We start from the raw sequence: 17,947 nt of genomic DNA, 5'->3' as shown, positions 1-17,947 counted from the left end.
GTGTTGCCCTGCTGATGTTGGGCTTCAGCTCATGTGTTGATGAAGCACACGGCCTCAGTGCGTGGGTTGGTGTTTCTGACACTGTCCTTTGCTCTCAGATGGCTCTCAGCGCTCAGCTTCTTTGCCCAGTAAATCCTCCAAGCGTGGTAAGGCCCGGAGCGTCCGGGAACTCCCGGCAAACCACCTTAACTCTGGCTTTTAACACACTGGCAACGTCCTGGAGGCCCTTTCACCAACACACTCTGTCTGCACTAACACATGTGTCTGGGAGCGTGTGAGCTGCAAATAAAATATAATTCATCGTAACAAGTCATTTTAATGGAGTATTTCCAATGAAGAGTAGAAAGTGTTTTGGCAAGGGCGTAGATTTGGCATGGACGGACCAATATCCAGCGATTATTGAATTGTCCCCACCAATAATTTGATCTTTTCGGGTAAAGAAAAACAAAACCAATAGAAAGAAAAAACAAAAAGATCTGTCAACGTCTCATTCACCCAGCGGTGCAGAAAGAGTTAAATTACAGTCTCTACTGGAGTCCTACCTCATGTGACAAATATGGCCAATGTGATTGGCTGAGCCTTTCAGGGAGCTCTGTTTAGTTTTAGCAGCGGCAAGCCTGCACTGCGAGGAGGAGAGGAGGGCGGCAGCACAAAGGAAGAACCTGGATATAAGAAAGTATTTTCCAAAGAAACCTGTAAGTCACTTAAAGTCAAGTTCACTCATAAAATGTGTCCGTCGTAATAACGTTACAGGCTATGCTAGGCCATACATGCTGACCCTCCTGATTTTTCCGGGAGAATCCCAAACTTCAGTGCCCCTCCCGAAAATCTCCCGGAGCCACCATTCTCCCGACTTTCTCCCGATTTTCACCCGGACAACAAAATTGAAAAACCATATCCCAGATTGGCCCAGCCAATTCCAGTTTCCAACAATGGCTACTACTGCTGCAGCTACTTAGTGTTAATATTACTCTTATTACTCTTTCTGGGTCGCAAAATAAACTTTTAACATATTTTCAGGCGAGAATGTAGCTGTGTAAGCGTCAGATATCTGAGCCCAAGAGCTAAAAACTGATTTCCAATGTTTCCGTGTTTTTTATGTGTAACATTGTTACGTATGCTGCTAAATAGACTTTGGTGAACAGGTATTACAAAGGGGTTATATATAAAATTACAAAATTACCTGTTTCTCAAGTATTTTTGTAACTGTGTTATTGTACTTACATTATAATCAATCAGCTTCCTTTTGTCCACTTAAAATATGTTTACAGAACTATTTTTTGCATTTGTTGCAATTTCAGCTGTCGTCTTCGCCAGATTACTCTTAAAAGAGACATTTTTAAAGCCAACAATAATTTTTTTTAACTGCATAAATAAAGGAAACATAAAAGCCACTGCCAAAAACTGATTGCGGCTTCTACCTTGTTACAGGAATGTTGTTTGTTGCTCAAGATGACGTGATATCATTCATGAGGGATACATTTGACATGTGTTTCACATATTATAGACCAACAAGTTATTTATAGCAGTTTAAATACAAGCGATCAGTTTTTGGCAAATACCAGAACTCATTTTTTGGCAGACAATCACTTTTTGGCACAACACCTGGTCCTCAGGAAGACGCAGCCTCTGAATTTGGACACCCCCGGCCTGTTTCCGGCCGGACAATAATAACAGTGACGTGTAACTTAATTTATCCAATAAACATTGTAAAATTCAAGTTTTTTGTATATTTACATATATGGCTGAAGTAAACTAAAGTCTAAAATACTTAGTCAGTCATTTGTTTAATAGTAATTTAACATTATAATTCACATATAAAACTATGAATTGTAATTTTAAATGGTTTAAAAGCATGTAGAATAGCATATGCAGGGTAGTATATTTCTCCTTTTTTTATCAAGAAGCAAAGACAAAAAGGAAAAAAGAAAGAAACGGTGCAGAGTTCGGTGGTTGAATCATCCCAAAACCAAATCTACGCCCTTGGCTTTTGGGGTTTTTTACAACAAGAAACTGATGATTTAAATCCACAGGAGAGTTTCTTAGAGGCACCTCTTCATTTTTCCAGTTGTTTATTCTGAGACAAACATTAGTGTTGATGAGGGCTTTTGAAATTTGGTCTCTTTAAAAAAACATGCCCAGAATGTGCGCAACTCAATGACTTCTTTTAATCAAACAAAACCAATATGATGCATCAACATACTGAGCCAATTTCTGACCCCAGCTCCACCAGTGTCAGTAACAGAGGCGTGTTTAAGTTTTATTGGATTTTAATAATGCTCTTTGAATAGGAACATTTAAAAAAAATGTAATTAACTAATATTTCTTATGGCTCATTTTAGCTCGTCAGTTTTAGCTTTTCAGCTAGGACTAAGCGAGTCTGGGCGCAGGTTTATCTCAGTGGGTGAGCAGGCGACCGTATGGCCGGAGATCCTGAGCTCGAGTCCGATCAAATTCTTTCAGTTTGTGCCAGAAAGATAATGCTCGTGTAGCCGCTTATTCACGTTTGTTCCTGAGTCTTTCTTTTTAAAATTTTCTTTAATTTGATGAATATATCATCCTGAAACCAAAAAATATGCATCTGTGACAAAATCATCTGGAATTTTTGTTGACTGATGAAAGTCATGAACAATAAGAAAACAACGTGTGATATGACAGCAGTGTGTTAAAAATTAGGGCTGTCAGCATTAATCTCATTAAAATGACGTTAACGCCATAACCGCATCAACGCGTTACGTTAGCGAGTTAGTGCGTGGGGCTGCACGACATCAACGCGTTAGTGCAGTTAGCTCGTTAATGCGATAGCCCCGTCCAGCCCCACGCACGGGGCAATACACGCTAACTCGCTAACGTAGATTTGCCGCGTTAATGCGGATTTGGCGTTAACGTCATTTTAATGAGATTAACGCTGACAGCACTATTAAAAATGTTTTCACCTGACAAATCTAAAAGGGCCTCATTATTAGTGTTTAACAACTTTTTTTATTGACGGACAATAAAAAATAATTTGTTCAAAAGCCACGCAGACTGACCATTAAGCTTTCTAAACACAGAGACATCCAGTTTATGATTTCATAAGGACGATGATGGAAGGCAGTGAATTCTCCAGTCTGGGGGGCAATGGGCATCTTTCTTTATGTAAAAGATAATTTTAAATGTAGTGGGGCCCACTAATTGGCCCAGTTGGTCAAAGTTACTGGGCTATGTAGTGTCAGTGATGTTTCCACGGTAGTTTTGGCTGAGTTAGGGAACACAATGACTTGATACGATGACTATATTTCTGTGTTTGGGGTTGGAGGTTGGCATTGGGGCTTTACTAGCCTGATTAAGCCTTTGCATGATAATGCTTGATACCAGGTTGTTCACCCCTCCTCTATAACTTTCCATATTTAACCGCACTTGAACAAAAGATCAGACACAAATGGAACACGTGTGTGCGTGTTGTCAGAGGCGGACGATGGTAAGTTCTCAGGACACGCCTTCACTCTTCACGCACATTCAAAACCAACACCAACAGACGCTCACTGAAGGATGTACCGTTTTAAACTAACCCTGTAATGTGTATTAATGTGTGCACCGTGCTGTATTGTTGCATGTTTTATTCATTCGTTGCTGTTTAAAAGCACTGATCAAAAGACTTATCAAATGTTGTTGTGATGGATGTTGGTATAATGGTGAGTTAACTGGAGCTTTGGAAGACATTTGCACTGACATGGTTTACCGCCCTTTATTTCACTGCTCAATGCAAAAGTAACACAATAGAAAACAATGGTTAGAGACTGCAGCACAGTTATCATGATTATTGTGATTGTGTGCTCATTGTTGCCACTTCTGCAGCCATTCATAGACAGATTAATAAACTGGTAAAGATCTGTTGCCATTCTAAATAGACAGAAATGTATACTAACTGATTCGAGTCCAGCCAGAAGCTCAGAGATCTAAACAGAAATTCCTGATGTAGTTGCTGCAGGACAGCGATTTAACTGCAGAATGACAAAGTCACTCAGCAACCTTGTCTTCATATAGAAATATAACCAGGATGCAAACAGCTGAGTCGTGTCTGACGAGATGCTTCTAAGAGAAGCTGCAGCCATCGGCACAAACCAACTCTGATTGATTGTAATTTGCTTTTGTAAATTAGGGGACAGTTTGCAGACCTTCCCTCACCAGCTGTCCTGTGTAAACACTGTGCTTGTTTCAGCTACTTGCAGTCAGTCACCAAATGTGAAAAAAATCAATGTAGGGAAAACCACCAATTTCTATTTTAATCTCCTCTATTCACAAGGAGGATGCTGTCCTATTTTTACTCTGTTGCAGGGAAGATGTGGAAGACTGAGAGTGCTCTTAGAGTCTGTATCTCTAGAATCTGCTGAGAATCGGGACATTTTTTTATTTTTCACTGTCACAATAAACCAGTTATTTGATCATCTACAGTACAGACAGTGGCTTTTATTAAATAACACGTTAATGCTGCATTAGAAACTAATGCAGGCTCAACGCCTGTTACGACAGGCTGACTAAGCGTTTTTATCAAAAACATGTTATTAGACATAGCCACTGCGATCTTCGGTTTGTCGACATACGTTCTTGAGCCGTTTGTGCTGTGAAGTCATATTTTTTAATGTTTGTGGGGAAACACTTTTGGACTCAAATGGCTAAATTTACCATGTGTTGAGGGTGGCAGTCTATGTGTTGGTGGTTTATGAAAATGTAATTGAACGCTGTTTAAAAAGCACAAATGATACCATTTGGAATCATTCTTGTGTGCAGCAGTGAAGCAAAAAAGTGAACTTTTAAGCCATATGTTCCTATTGGTTTTTCTCTTACAGCTTCATAGTTGTACTATGGTTTTACAGGAAACACTGAGTCCTGGGTTTTTAGTCATTTATTTATTTTTAACAAAGACTTCAATTTACTGATCCCTCTAAAAACCCCGTAAGAAATCTGCCTCTAGGCTAGCTGTTGAAACCAAAAGCTGAACCCAGGTATCCGTCAGGTTTAAAATCTCTTCCCTCTGCAGTGTCAGCTGAGATTTGGTGGCGCGGTTCTGATGGTAAGATTCGAAATGTCTTCCAGTGCTCCTGTTGGTTCTCCATGTTGCAGGGAAACTGAGACTCAGAGACCAAAAAAAACCTCTCGCAGTAAAAGTGATGGAAGTCCTGATACAACCAGTGTCGTTTTGGTGCCACCTCTTCTTCGTCTGGCCTAAAAACAAAAGCTCTGACTTCAGTTGTCTCGGTCGTAAGAGTCTCCTTTCCTAGCTCCACTCCTCTCATTCCTCCATCACGTCCTCTTCCTCTCCTCATGTTAACCCCATTGCTCATTTGTTGTTTGTTCTCTCTCTCTCTCTTTCTCTTTTTTCTTTTCTTCCCGTCTGTGTAGGCAGCCCGTTGAGTAACTTCTTTGACGTAATTAAACAGCTTTTTTCAGACGAGAAGAACATCCAAGCGTCCCACTCCCCCGGCGCCACGCCTAGCTCCCCCACCAAGCATACCCCCAGCAGCAAGCCCAACCAGCCCCCACCTAATGACTCTAAATGCCCCCCTGGCAAAGACAAAACAAAGATGGCTGCCAGCAGCAGGACACAGGAACAACCTTAAGGAGCCGTAGCTGTGCATGACTAGATGAAAGCAGTAATCAGGTCATTAAATAAGAGAAATTAGGAGAGCTGCTAACTTTGCCCTTTAGCTAAGAATAAAACAAGAAGATCTACTTTTTGCCTATAAATTTTGTACTTAATAATGGGAATGGCTATTTCAGTTTAAAAGTCGATCAGTATTTTACAATAAGTAGCAGATGTAGCTTCGTCGTCCCTACCTTGTGTCCCTCTCTGTGTCCTCCTCACATGTGTGATGGCTTGACTTGTCTCTGCCACCAGGGATCATCCATAATAACTATTAACCTTGGCGAGACGGCTGACAGCGGCCTGCTGGGCCTGCCAGCACCAGGAGAGTTTGAAACTGGAAAAGACTGAGGACCACTTCCCTAGCCCACTTGAATCCACTCCCCCCGCCCTATATCTTTGAGTCTCTTCCTGCTGCCGCATCAGTAGAGTACACTTCACCCCGCCACACCAAACACAGACACGTCTTGGAAGACTTGTAAAAAGAAAAAGAAAAAAAGCCTTAAGACAGTGACGTTTGTCAGTCTGCACACATGTATACCCTTCCCTCTTTCTTCCATTTCTCCTACATGTACATAAAAAAATGCACCCACACATACACCTCGGCATAAACAACCTGTTCGCGTGATGAACTTGAAATCGAGATGGGATGCAGGAGCGATGGAAGAAAGCAAAGGTGGACGGATGGATCAACAAACACTGGCTGGATTGTAATTCTTTTTAAAATCATATTTCTTTGTGAGCAGCAGGTTCTTTTAGCTCGCTCTGTGGTGTTTCTGTACATGGGTTCTTGCAATTAAAGACTGCCCATAAAAGTATGATAAAGAGGGTTGGCGGTGGTAATAATATATAAATGAATGATCTATTCTGTTGTACAGACTAAACTATGTCCCTGCTTAATGTCAAAAAGTGTAGTAGTGGCATTATGTTTTAGAGTTTTTGCCATATTTTCTTTTGTATTCACGAACAGGCACGGCCACACCAGCATTTGAAATGTTTCATTGTAACAGTAGATGGAGCTCACATACAGGAAGAGACCTGCAACCGAGGTCGTGGGGAGTCAAGAAATAATGCAACTGCTAGCGATAACGGCAAAACAACCTTTGTTAATGTGAGGTACATGAATAGTAATCTAAATGAGCTAGCTAGCTAGCTGCAGACTTGCTAGCTAAACTTAGTTTCTCACTTCAGACGGAAGAGCCCATTACGGTAAAAAATAGAAATGCTCAAAAAGCCATCTTGGATTTAGCGCTAGCAAGTTCTTGCTAGCTAGCGCGTTGACCGTTAACATTGCCCAGGAAATTTTGCTGGTGTGACCAGGCCTTTTTGCTTAGTCGTCTCCTTTTTATTTTGCACTTTGAACATTTGTCTTGAGTTACACCATTTCAGTATGTTTTAAATTTTCTCTTTTATTCCCCAAGTTCTTTTAGATTATCTGCAGGTTTCAGACAATATTGAACTGCTGTGTATATTTTTGTACTTTGCTGTATTTTGTCATTTTTTTATTTAATTTATTATTGTTTATTTATATGAAAGATGTAGAGAATGTTTCTTAATGTCAGATTATTTAAGGATATTTTTGTCATGTTTAATTTATTTGACCACTGAGAAATGAAAACATTTGTGTGTGTTTGTTGCTTTTCCCTGGTTTTTGATGCAAGAAACCTTGTAATATATGTTTGGGAAAATAATTTACTGTAATTTAAGAATGTAGTTTTAGCCTCTTTGAGAGGAACAAACCCTTTGTTGATAACTGTCCTTTTCCCCATGCCCCGTGCGCGTATGACGGCTCAGAACTCACCAAACACTCATTCTGTAAATAAGCCGAGTTTACTGGCAAGCTTATTTAAAAAAGAAAAGAAAAAAAACCACAAAAAAACAAGGGGATCCCTATTCTTAGCTTTGACCTTGTATGGTTGTTTGCATGTTCAGCATTTGTCTTTTCTTTGCATGTTGTCGTTGGAATTGTTCTCCTCTTCCCCTTTTCTCTACACGTTTCAGTTCTTTATGTGCATTTATTTGAATTTGCCTTTTTGTTTTTTTACGTTTTCATTTAATTTGCTGTCCTTTCTCTTTTTTGATTACTGTGTGCACACAGTAACCGTGCAATGCATTCTCCTTACTCATTCTCTCAAAGAGGGACCTTGCTGGCAATTGGGTCACTCACTCAGCCCATCTGGGTGTGTGTTGAGTTGTCAGAAAGAAAAATTAAAGCAATACCTTTCATCATTCGCTTTCCTCTTTTTCTACTGTGGGAATCCAGAGCACACAGAATGGACTCTTCGGTACTGAGCGCTACTACTGAGCAGGATAACCATTTGCAATGTATTCCCTTGTGATGTTACTGTGAACAACTTCAGTGCTAAAGGAAATAAATCTGTTGACTTTGGAGTAGTATTTGTGTTGCGCCTTTTTTTATTTTATTTATTACGTTTATTCGTGTAAAGAAGTAAATCTTATATGTTCAGAGTTCCAGTAGTGTTCAAATCTTGGCCTTTCAGACTTTCTGCTGCTCTAATAACTGGTCCAACAGCTACAAAAAGATGATATCTAAGCACAGTCTATAAAGTTGTATGTCATGTAATTTATCCATGTTTATAGGATAGTGTCATCATCATACAATCTCTAGTTGATGTTCATATTCATAATTCCATAAACCCTTCATGTGACCAGTGCCTTAAGTGTAGCTTTGCCACTTTATAAGCTAATAATTCACAACAGTTACCACCAGGCACTTTATATTGTCAGGTATAGGTTATAGAACTCCCCTGTTGTATAAGGACCTATACCTGACAATATAAAGTACAGGCAACTCCAGGCCTCCATGGCCGGTGTCCTGCAGGTTTTAGATCTCACCCTGCGTCAACACACCTGAATCACATGATTAGTTCATTACCAGGCCTCTGGAGAACATCAGGACATGTTGAGGTCATTTAGCCCTTTAAACCAGCTGTGTTGGATCACGGACACATCTAAACCTGCAGGACACCGGCCCTCGAGGCCTGGAGTTGCCCACCCCTGATATAGACCAAGATGGCTTGAATGAACCTTTACATTGTCTTTGTTACATTACTACTTTGATGGTCCACCATTCTTCCAAAACAGACTTTGGTGTTTTGATGATAACCCCGGAAAAATCTGTATGACCCGTTGGTTCAGTAGAGCTGATGAGTTGCAAAAATGAAAGTCTGCTTCTATGATCTGCACGTCACCTTCATTGGGTTGTTGTTTATCCTCAGTCAACCAATCAAAAGTGACGTAAGACGATTACCTGGATCGGTGTCTTGTCTGGAGCGGGATGTTTTCACGTTGGCCTATCATTCTACAAGACCACAATTCCACAGCTAGAGGTACCGGGAGACTACGTCCTCATTCCAGGTGTCTGCTGTCAATTCCCCGTCAATCAGCTGTTGATGACGTCAGCCTGTCACCTCCGCTTCAGATCGCTCTCCTGAACGCTCGTTCCATAGCCAACAAATCATTTGTACTGAATGACTTTTTTAGCAGTAATAGTCTGGACTTCATGTTTCTCACGGAATCTTGGCAGCGGGAGAATGAATTTATCCACCTTAATGAGCTCTGCCCGGGCGGCTGTCGCTTCATCGGGACTCCGCGTTTGGACCGTCGTGGTGGTGGTCTGGTCACTATTCACCGAGACAATTTCGCTTGCAGGACTATGGACTCTGAGTTTTTCCCTTCCTTTGAGTCACAACTTCTTAAGGTTGGTTCTTCAGATATATTTTATTGTGTTTTAATTTACCGCCCTCCCGGCCCCGCTGGTGTTTTTATTAAAGATTTTACGGACTTTTTATCTTCCATTATTAAACTGGAGAAAGTCTTAATGATTGGGGATTTCAACCTCCACGTGGATAATCTTAGCTGTAGCATGGCCTCTGACTTTTTATCTATTACAGACTCTTTTAGTTTTATTCAGCATGTCTCTGGACCCACCCATGTTAAAGGCCACACCTTGGACCTTGTGTTTTCTCTTGGCTTAGACATAACTAATGTCTGTGTTAAAGACGTACAAGTGAGTGACCATTCCTGTGTTACTTTTAGTCTTAGCTTCCCACTGTACGCACCACCTTTTAATCTCATGTTCCATAAGCGGTTCATAAATCAGGATGTTGCTTTGAAGTTTTCTAATATGTTGGACCCTCATGTGATTAGTGGCTGCACTGATGCTGATGTTGCTACACAGTGTTTTAATAATCACTGCTTGGAGATTTTAAATTCAGTGGCACCTATGAAATCTGTCATTGCTGCCCCAAAAAGAGCTCATCCGTGGATAAATGATGATGTAAGGAAGGTCAAAAGAATCTGTAGAAAAGTAGAACGTCTTTGGAAATCAACCAAACTCGAAGTTCACAGGCTCCACCTTAGGGAACTTTGGGTTTCCTTACATGAAACCATAAAAACAGCCAGATCAGCATATTTTTCTCAGTTAATATCATCAAGCAAGAGAAATTCCAAGGTACTGTTTGACTCCATAAACTCTATTGTTTCCCCCGTGGTCCACCGAGTACCTGTGACATCTATATCTGAGAGTGATGAGTTTCTGAATTTCTTTGTGGATAAAGTTGATCATGTCCGTATGAGCATTGGTTCTTCAATACCATCTGTTTGTGTCTCTGGGTCACCTCCCCCTCATTTACTGTCAGTGTTTAACCCAATGACCATACATGACCTTTCACTCCTGCTGGATAAAATGAAAATTACCACTTGTGCAAATGACATTCTACCTGCTGGGCTGTTTAAAAATGCTCTCTCTGTCATTGGCCCCTCTATTGTAGAGATATGCAATGCCTCTCTTTTAACAGGTGTGGTCCCTACATTCTGTAAACATGCTGTTGTTGAGCCGATATTAAAAAAGAGCAGTTTGGATCCAACTCAGCTTAAGAATTATAGGCCTATCTCTAAGCTTCCATTATTATCGAAAATTCTGGAAAAAGTAGTTGCAGATCAACTTACCACTTTTTTAGAAAAACATGAAATTTATGACAAATTTCAGTTGGGTTTCCGTAAAAGTCACTCAACAGAAACCCATCCATCCATCCATCCGCTTCCGCTTATCCTTTTCAGGGTCGCGGGGGGCGCTGGAGCCTATCCCAGCTGTCATAGGGCGAGAGGCGGGGTACACCCTGGACAGGTCGCCAGTCTGTTGCAGGGCCAACACACAGGGACAGACAACCATTCGCACTGTCATTCACTCGCACATTCACACCTAGTGGCAATTTGGATTATCCAATTAACCTATCCCCACAAGCTGCATGTCTTTGGACGGTGGGAGGAAGCCGGAGTACCCGGAGGGAACCCACGCAAACACGGGGAGAACATGCAAACTCCACACAGAAAGACCCTGGCCTGATGGTGGAATTGAACTCAGGACCTTCTTGCTGTGCGGCAACAGTGATAACCACCGTGCCACCGCAGCACGGTGGCACGGTGGCACGGCTTCAACAGAAACCGCATTACTTAAAGTCTCGAGTGACATTATGATGTCAGCTGACTCCGGAGCATCCTCAGTCATGGTTTTGTTGGACTTGACATCTGCCTTTGACACCATTGACCACACCATCCTGATTAACAGGCTCCGGGACGTAGTTGGTGTGTCTGGTCTGGCTTTGAAGTGGTTTCAGTCATATCTCTCCAACAGATCTTTTAGTGTTTTTGCAAATCGGTTTATGTCACATTCTAAAGATCTGAGATGTGGGGTACCGCAGGGTTCAGTTCTGGGTCCTATTCTTTTTCTTTTGTACATGTTACCTCTAGGACTTATAATTAGGCAGTTCCCTGAGGTGTCTTATCACTTCTATGCTGATGATATTCAGCTCTATTGTTCTTTTAAGCCGATGGAAGTCCATAAACTGTCCTCTTTAATTAAATGTTTAGCTTCCATTGAACAGTGGCTTGGTGACAACTACTTACAGTTGAACTCTGAGAAGTCAGAAACATTAATTATTGCCCCTGACAACCAGATATCTCTAATCAAACAGCATCTTGGTTCTCTTGGCTCATCTGTTCACCTGAGCCTCAGGTACCTTGGTGTGATCTTTGATTCTGCCATGTCCCTAGAACAACACTCTCGCCAGTTAATTAGGAACTGCCTTTTTCAGCTAAGAAACATCTCCAAACTGCGAACTTTGCTGTCTAAGTCTGAGTTAGAAATGGTTATTCATGCTTTTATTTCTTCTCGCTTAGATTATTGTAACAGCCTTTTTCTTTGTTTGAGCAAAAGGAATCTTGACCGTCTCCAGTTAGTCCAGAATGCTGCTGCAAGGCTTTTAACTAAGACACGGAAAAGAGAGCACATTACACCAGTGTTACGTTCATTACACTGGCTTCCAGTACATTTCAGAATTCATTTTAAAATCTTGGTACTGACTTTTAAAGCTTTGAATTGTGAACCCCTGCTTACATTTCTGATCTTTTAGAACCCCACGCACCCTCTCGCAGCCTGAGATCTTCTAATCAAAGGCTGTTGGTGGTCCCACGAACTCGTTTTAAGACCAGAGGAGAGAGATCTTTTAGAGCGGTGGCCCCCAGGTTGTGGAATGCTCTCCCTACATCATTACGTTGCCTTGATTGTATTTATTCTTTTAAAAAGCAGCTTAAGACTCATTTATTTAGATTGGCTTTTAATTAGATTTGTGCTGTGTTTTATTATTAATGTATTTTATGTATTTCTGTTTTATATTACTGTGAAGCACTTTGTGGTTTTTATCCTGTGAAAAGTGCTATAAAAATAAATTGATTTGATTTGATTTGAAGACTCTTCATCTGAAATACCTTTTTGTTGAGAACTTGGGGGAAGACCACCTTAAATTAGCTTTTCTTTCTTGCAAGTAGTGCTATTGCATAAACGTAATGGTCATAACTCCCTAGTAAGGCTGCAGCCAAGCATAGAAAATACTTAAATTATACTAAACATCATATTAAAGCAGTCCGTTGAAAGAAATCAATTCTGCAGAACAGAGACAAGTTACAGTTCTTAGATCATTTAAAAGACTAATGTACATCAAAGTGCTTCACAATAAAACCGCAGTGCGGGCAGAGCAAAGTACAAATAGTACAATTATACTTAAAATTGCATTATCATGGTGTAGTGCAGGTAAACTAATTTGAAAGTCAAACTAATTTGTTTCAAAAGCTAAGTACAAACAAGTGTGTTTTTAAACGGGATTTGAACAATTGAATTGATTCCGAAGTACGGATTTTGACTAGGAGGTTATTCCACAGTCTAGGGGCAGCGATGGCAAATGCACGGTCACCTCCGTTTTTTAAACGAGACCGTTGGCTGGAGGATCTTAGTGCTCTCTTTGCGTTGCACGGATCAAGGAGATCAGTTAAGTAGCTAGGGCCCAGGTTATTTAGAATTTTAAAAGTGAGCAGAAGGATTTTGAAATCAATGCAATATTTGACGGGAAGCCAGTGTAGGTTAGCGAGGACAGGGGTGATGTGCTCATGCCTTCTAGTGCCAGTTAAGAGGCGTGCTGCTGCATTTTGGACTAATTGCAGGCACTGAAGGAGGGGGAGTTGGAGGCCCAGGTAAAGAGAGTTGCAATAGTCCAATCTAAAAGTGATGAAGGCATGGATACGTTTTTCGAGTTCTTTATGTGGTAAATAGGGCTTAGCTTTGGAAATTTGGCGTAATTGATAAAAGCTGGTTTTTAACACAGTGGATACCTGCTTGTTTAATTTAAAAGAACTATCGATGAGCAGGATGAGAAAAGTGGCTGGCGAAAGACCCCATTGTATCAGTTAGCTGGCCCAGGGGGAACGTGGCTATCAAAAACACTAATTTCTGTTTTGCTTTCATTTAAGATCAGAGAATTCTGGGATAGCCGGTCTTTAACCTCCCGCAGACATTCGAACAAAGGCGAGAGTGGGGACGAGGCATCCAAATTTAGAGGAAAGTAAATTTGGATATCATCTGCATAGTAGTGATAGGAGATGTTATGTTTTTTAAAGATGAGTCCCAAAGGCAGCATGTACAGGGAGAACAGCGTGGGGCTTATGCAGACACCTGAGGCACACCACAATTAGCAGGGGAAGAAGAGGAAGAGTATTTCCCCATGGTGACAAAGAAGGATCTGTCTGATAGATATGATTTAAACCATGAAAGAACATTACCTTTAAGGCCAACTACATGTTCTAGCCTTGTTAGGAGAATATTATGGTCTACGATATTGAAAGTTAGATCTAATAAGACTAGAGTCACAGGGCGGCAGTTAGGAGGAGATCATTAAAACCTCTCAATAAGGCTGTCTCAGTACTATGACGGGGTTTGAATCCAGATTGAAATTTGTCACTGACACCATGTCTCTAAGAAGGACTATTTTTTTTACATTTTAGACATGAAAGGAAGTTTAGAGATCGGTTTGAAGGACTGTTGGGGTCAGCGTTGCTTTTCTTGATTGCAGGTTGTACGGCTGCGTGTTTGAAGGCAGTCGGAACCAGTGGCGTGTCTAGAAAATTTTTGTTGGGGGGGGGCACAGATTTGGAGAAGGGTGGCAGATGTAATTGGCAGATAATGTTAAAAAAAAAATTCTACCAAGCGTTAACCATAATTCAATAACCCTATGAACCTAATAACCGAATGCGCTTTTAACTCTTATTAGAATGAGATTTTAAACACTACAAGTGCCTGGGATAATATAAAAATATTACATTCATTAAATAAAAAAAACTGTTATTTAAAGCAGGATTTTGTTTTACTTTCCAATTATGTACCACAATACATATATTTGTTTAGTTAATTATTTATCTCCAAATATTAGGATCGGTTGAACACTTGACAATATAAACATCCCTTCCTTGCATTTTCATTCTCACACATTTCTTCATTTGTAGAACTCACAGGTGACAATGATGACTGCTGCTCAGTCCACCTTTCCCTGACATTGCTCTCTGCTTCTGGTTGTATTTTAGCCTTCTTAAGGAAGAAATTCTCAATATTTTGAGATCTTTTCATTCTTCCTGTTCTTTTATCTCTACTGGTTGGTCCTGAAGTAATAAAGCAAAAACCTAAGTCACAAACAACAACTTTCCTGATGTATGGCCTTGACTAGAAGTCAGGGATGTCAAATTCTGGCCCTCATGGACCCCTGTCATGCACGTTTTAGATGTTACCTATACCAACAGAGCCAATTCCAATCAAATAATCCCCAAACACCTAGTTGTGCAGAAGTCTGTAAATGATTCTTTAAATCAGCTGTGTTGACATATGGAAACATCTGAAACCGGGAGGACGGGAGCCTTGAGATCCAGAACTGCACATCCCTGCACTGAACATGGCACAGGGGTGATTTACACTCTATTCATAACATGGAGCTGGCAGATAAGTAATGAGAGAAATTAGCTAGACCGCACAGTGTAGTGTAAGTGCTGCCTTATGGTAAACTTTAGTAATACTGATGTATAAAGAACAACACTGGCTGATGATGAAGTACAGTCAGCTGGCATGGTGACACTGCCAGTATTAACCTGCAACCAAATCTGCAGCTCCACACAACAATGTTACGACTTGGATTATATCTTATAACTCATAACTCTTATGCTAGCTTCCCCCAGCAGCCTACTGTCTGAAAGTGTTATTTTTTCCTTGGTATTCTAATTTCACCGAAGTCTACTAAACTCAACAAACTTAATATTACTTACCGGGACATTTATTCTCTCCTCATTTTCTTTTGCCGAAAAATTGTTTTTCCTAAGGTGATGCTCATAGTGCAGAAGCTGATGCTGCATTCACTTACACTCGGATATCTGAGCTTCACTGTGAAAACATAATCGTACATTTGATTGAATTTTATTGTTTTAGCTTTGGGGTGGAAACCTGGGGTGGCCTGTGCCAGAACACAGCCTGATGACAGTGAAGAGTTCATTAGAAGTAAAATAGAGAGACCGATAGTAGTCAGAGGTTCCTTAATAATGTGGGAAGGCAGAATGTCATGCAGCGTATTAGAGTTACTCATATGATCAATAATTTCTTTCAGAGTCGAAAAAGATACAGGCTCAAACTGTTGAAAACCCACAGAGCATTCAGAAACTGGGGTTTGGTTAACTGCCAGTAGATATGGTGCCCTTAGTGCTGAAATTTTATCTATAAAGTAATGTAAGAATTTTTCACAGAGAGCCAGGGAGGCGTAGAGCAGGGTTATAAACTGAATTAAAGATTTTAAACAGAACTTGTGGCTTGTGACTGTGGTCAGTAATAAGTTCTGTCAGGAAGGAAGCTTTTGCAATTTTGACAGTCTTCTGATATTTTGATCGGCAGTTATGCAGGATTTCCAGGGACACCTGAAGTTTGCCTTTTTTCCATTTCCTCTCTGCTCGGCGACATTCACGCCTGAGAGCGCGAGTGGATTCATTCAGCCATGGTTGGTAAGTGGGCTTGAAGCGTTTAGCCCTTAATGGAGCCACAGTGTTTAAAATCGAGGAGCATGTTGAAATAAAGGAGTTAGAGAATTCATCAACTGATATAGCTGAATTAGAGTTGGTATCATAAAAAGTAGAGTTAGTAAAGGCCACAGAGAAGCTGGTAATCTCAGGATTAATCGTGCGCACTTGGCACAATTCAATTCCACATTACAAAGTTCAATATCAAACATGACTGGGAAGTGGTCCGAGATCCGAGCGTCGCTTATATCCGTAATGTGCATGTCCAGACCATATGACAATACCAGATCAAGTGTGTGGCCTTGGAGTACATGGCAGGAGGCAATTGCCGCACTCGATTTGTTTTTAAAGACCGAGGCTAGCCCTCCACCTCTACCCGAGGTCCTGGGACAGCTCAGAAAGTCACAGTTTGGGGGAAGAAGTTCCAAAAAGGAAAAGGACTCACGGGGCATACCCAAGTCTCCGTCAGGAACAAGAAATCTCACCTTGATGAGAGAAAAAAGTCATTTAGGATTAAGGACTTGTTCTTTAATAAGCTGGCGTTGAGCAGTCACATTATCGATTCTAGGAGTGCGCCTCAACAGGCGTAGATTGCTGTGCTTCACGCCACCTCTGGAGGTCTGCATCCAACACCGAGCAGGTAGACCGAGCGGGCATGCTGGCTGACATGGCGAGTCAGCCTAAAGGTAGACCAGTCCTGGAAGGATGGGGAGGAACGTAAAATAACATAGTGGTTAATCACTTCGTGTGACTTTAGGTAGGCCTTGATGCATTCACGGATACCGCTCCGTTTACCCTGTCTCCTAGGTCGTTTTTTCTGTAGGGGGGCAAACGTCAGGTGGCGTACGAGGGGAAGAATATCCATCGAAAGCGGGGGGAAAGTCCCTGGTTCCCAGCGTACGTCTGGCGTTTGATGGTTCAATGGTCGAAGATTCAAAAGAGTTTGACGATCATAGGCAATTAGTGCAAAAACAGCCGGGAATCATACATAAAGCAAAACGGCAAGCAGTACTCAGAGCTTGGGGAGACGAAGACGGCCTGGCGTACACACTGGCGCCATCTTGGATTCCATCTTGGATTAGCTACACTAATAAGATGTTCTGTAAATGTAGCCATAAATGAAGCTCGCAGTCACTCAGGCTCATTGGTGTAGCACCTTTCACCTTATCAACGGTAACACCTTAATATTCCCAGACAGTCTGTCCTGTTAACAATATATGGACCAAACAATTAACCAGTCAATCCTGAGACAGCAGTCCTATCATCTATGATGGTTTCAAACTGAGTTTCCTTATATTTCCCCAGACCATAAATCTTTATTTAAATGTCACCAAACCATTTAGCCGTTTCATGGAGTTATACTTTTAAAATAGTGTTCCAGCTTCTCCGTTTATGTCTGTTAGTTAGCTAGCTCAGCAGTCCCCAACCTTTTTTGCGCCACAGATAAGTTTATGTCCAACAACATTTTCAACATTTTCCCAGACCGGCCTTTAAGTTGTCCCAGATAAATACAACTAAATAAAACCAGTACTGGTACCAAAAAAAATAAGATTTATTCATAACACACGGGAAAAGACCCAGGGAAACAGAGTTAACACTAAAAACCCTGAAAAACATAAATTTCACACCCAAGCCTCAACTCTCGCGACCCGGTACCAAACGACTCACGAACCGGTACCGATCTGTGGCCTGGGGGTTGGGGACCGCTGAGCTAGCTAATAAAATCTGCTAGCAACAGTTTTTCAGATTACCACAAAAACAGGACTGAATCTGACAGTAAGTCAGAGTAGAAAATGTTTTCCTAAGGTTGCATTTTAAATGAGTACTGATATTTTTCATTATTCTTTTTTGGTGTTGGCGTGCTTCCCAAATATGGGCTAAAATAATGTAAAGTAATGCTAACACATTAAATCACCAGCTTTAACA

At 41.1% G+C, this 17,947-nt stretch overlaps 1 protein-coding gene across 12 annotated transcripts in view; it reads left to right on the top strand.

The window, feature by feature from the left end:
- Positions 1-8,014, top strand: part of LOC102789834 (serine/threonine-protein kinase BRSK2-like) — a 161,700-nt gene extending 153,686 nt beyond the window's left edge. For 8 of the 12 annotated variants that reach the window (XM_087842226.1, XM_087842252.1, XM_087842210.1 and 5 more), the window contains 2 exons: positions 99-146; positions 5,383-8,014. In XM_087842226.1, coding sequence (XP_087698352.1) covers positions 99-146; positions 5,383-5,600 — 266 coding nt within the window. In that variant the 3' untranslated portion in view covers positions 5,601-8,014. The remainder of the gene's footprint in view (positions 1-98; positions 147-5,382) is intronic. The other 4 variants (XM_087842234.1, XM_087842244.1, XM_087842218.1 and 1 more) reach the window with 3 other exon arrangements.
- Positions 8,015-17,947: the final 9,933 nt, after the last annotated feature.

This window comes from Neolamprologus brichardi, chromosome 1 (assembly GCF_056152115.1).
Source record: "Neolamprologus brichardi isolate AB-2024 chromosome 1, ASM5615211v1, whole genome shotgun sequence".
Classification (NCBI taxonomy): domain Eukaryota; kingdom Metazoa; phylum Chordata; class Actinopteri; order Cichliformes; family Cichlidae; genus Neolamprologus; species Neolamprologus brichardi.
This window is presented reverse-complemented; position numbering and strand designations above follow the sequence as displayed.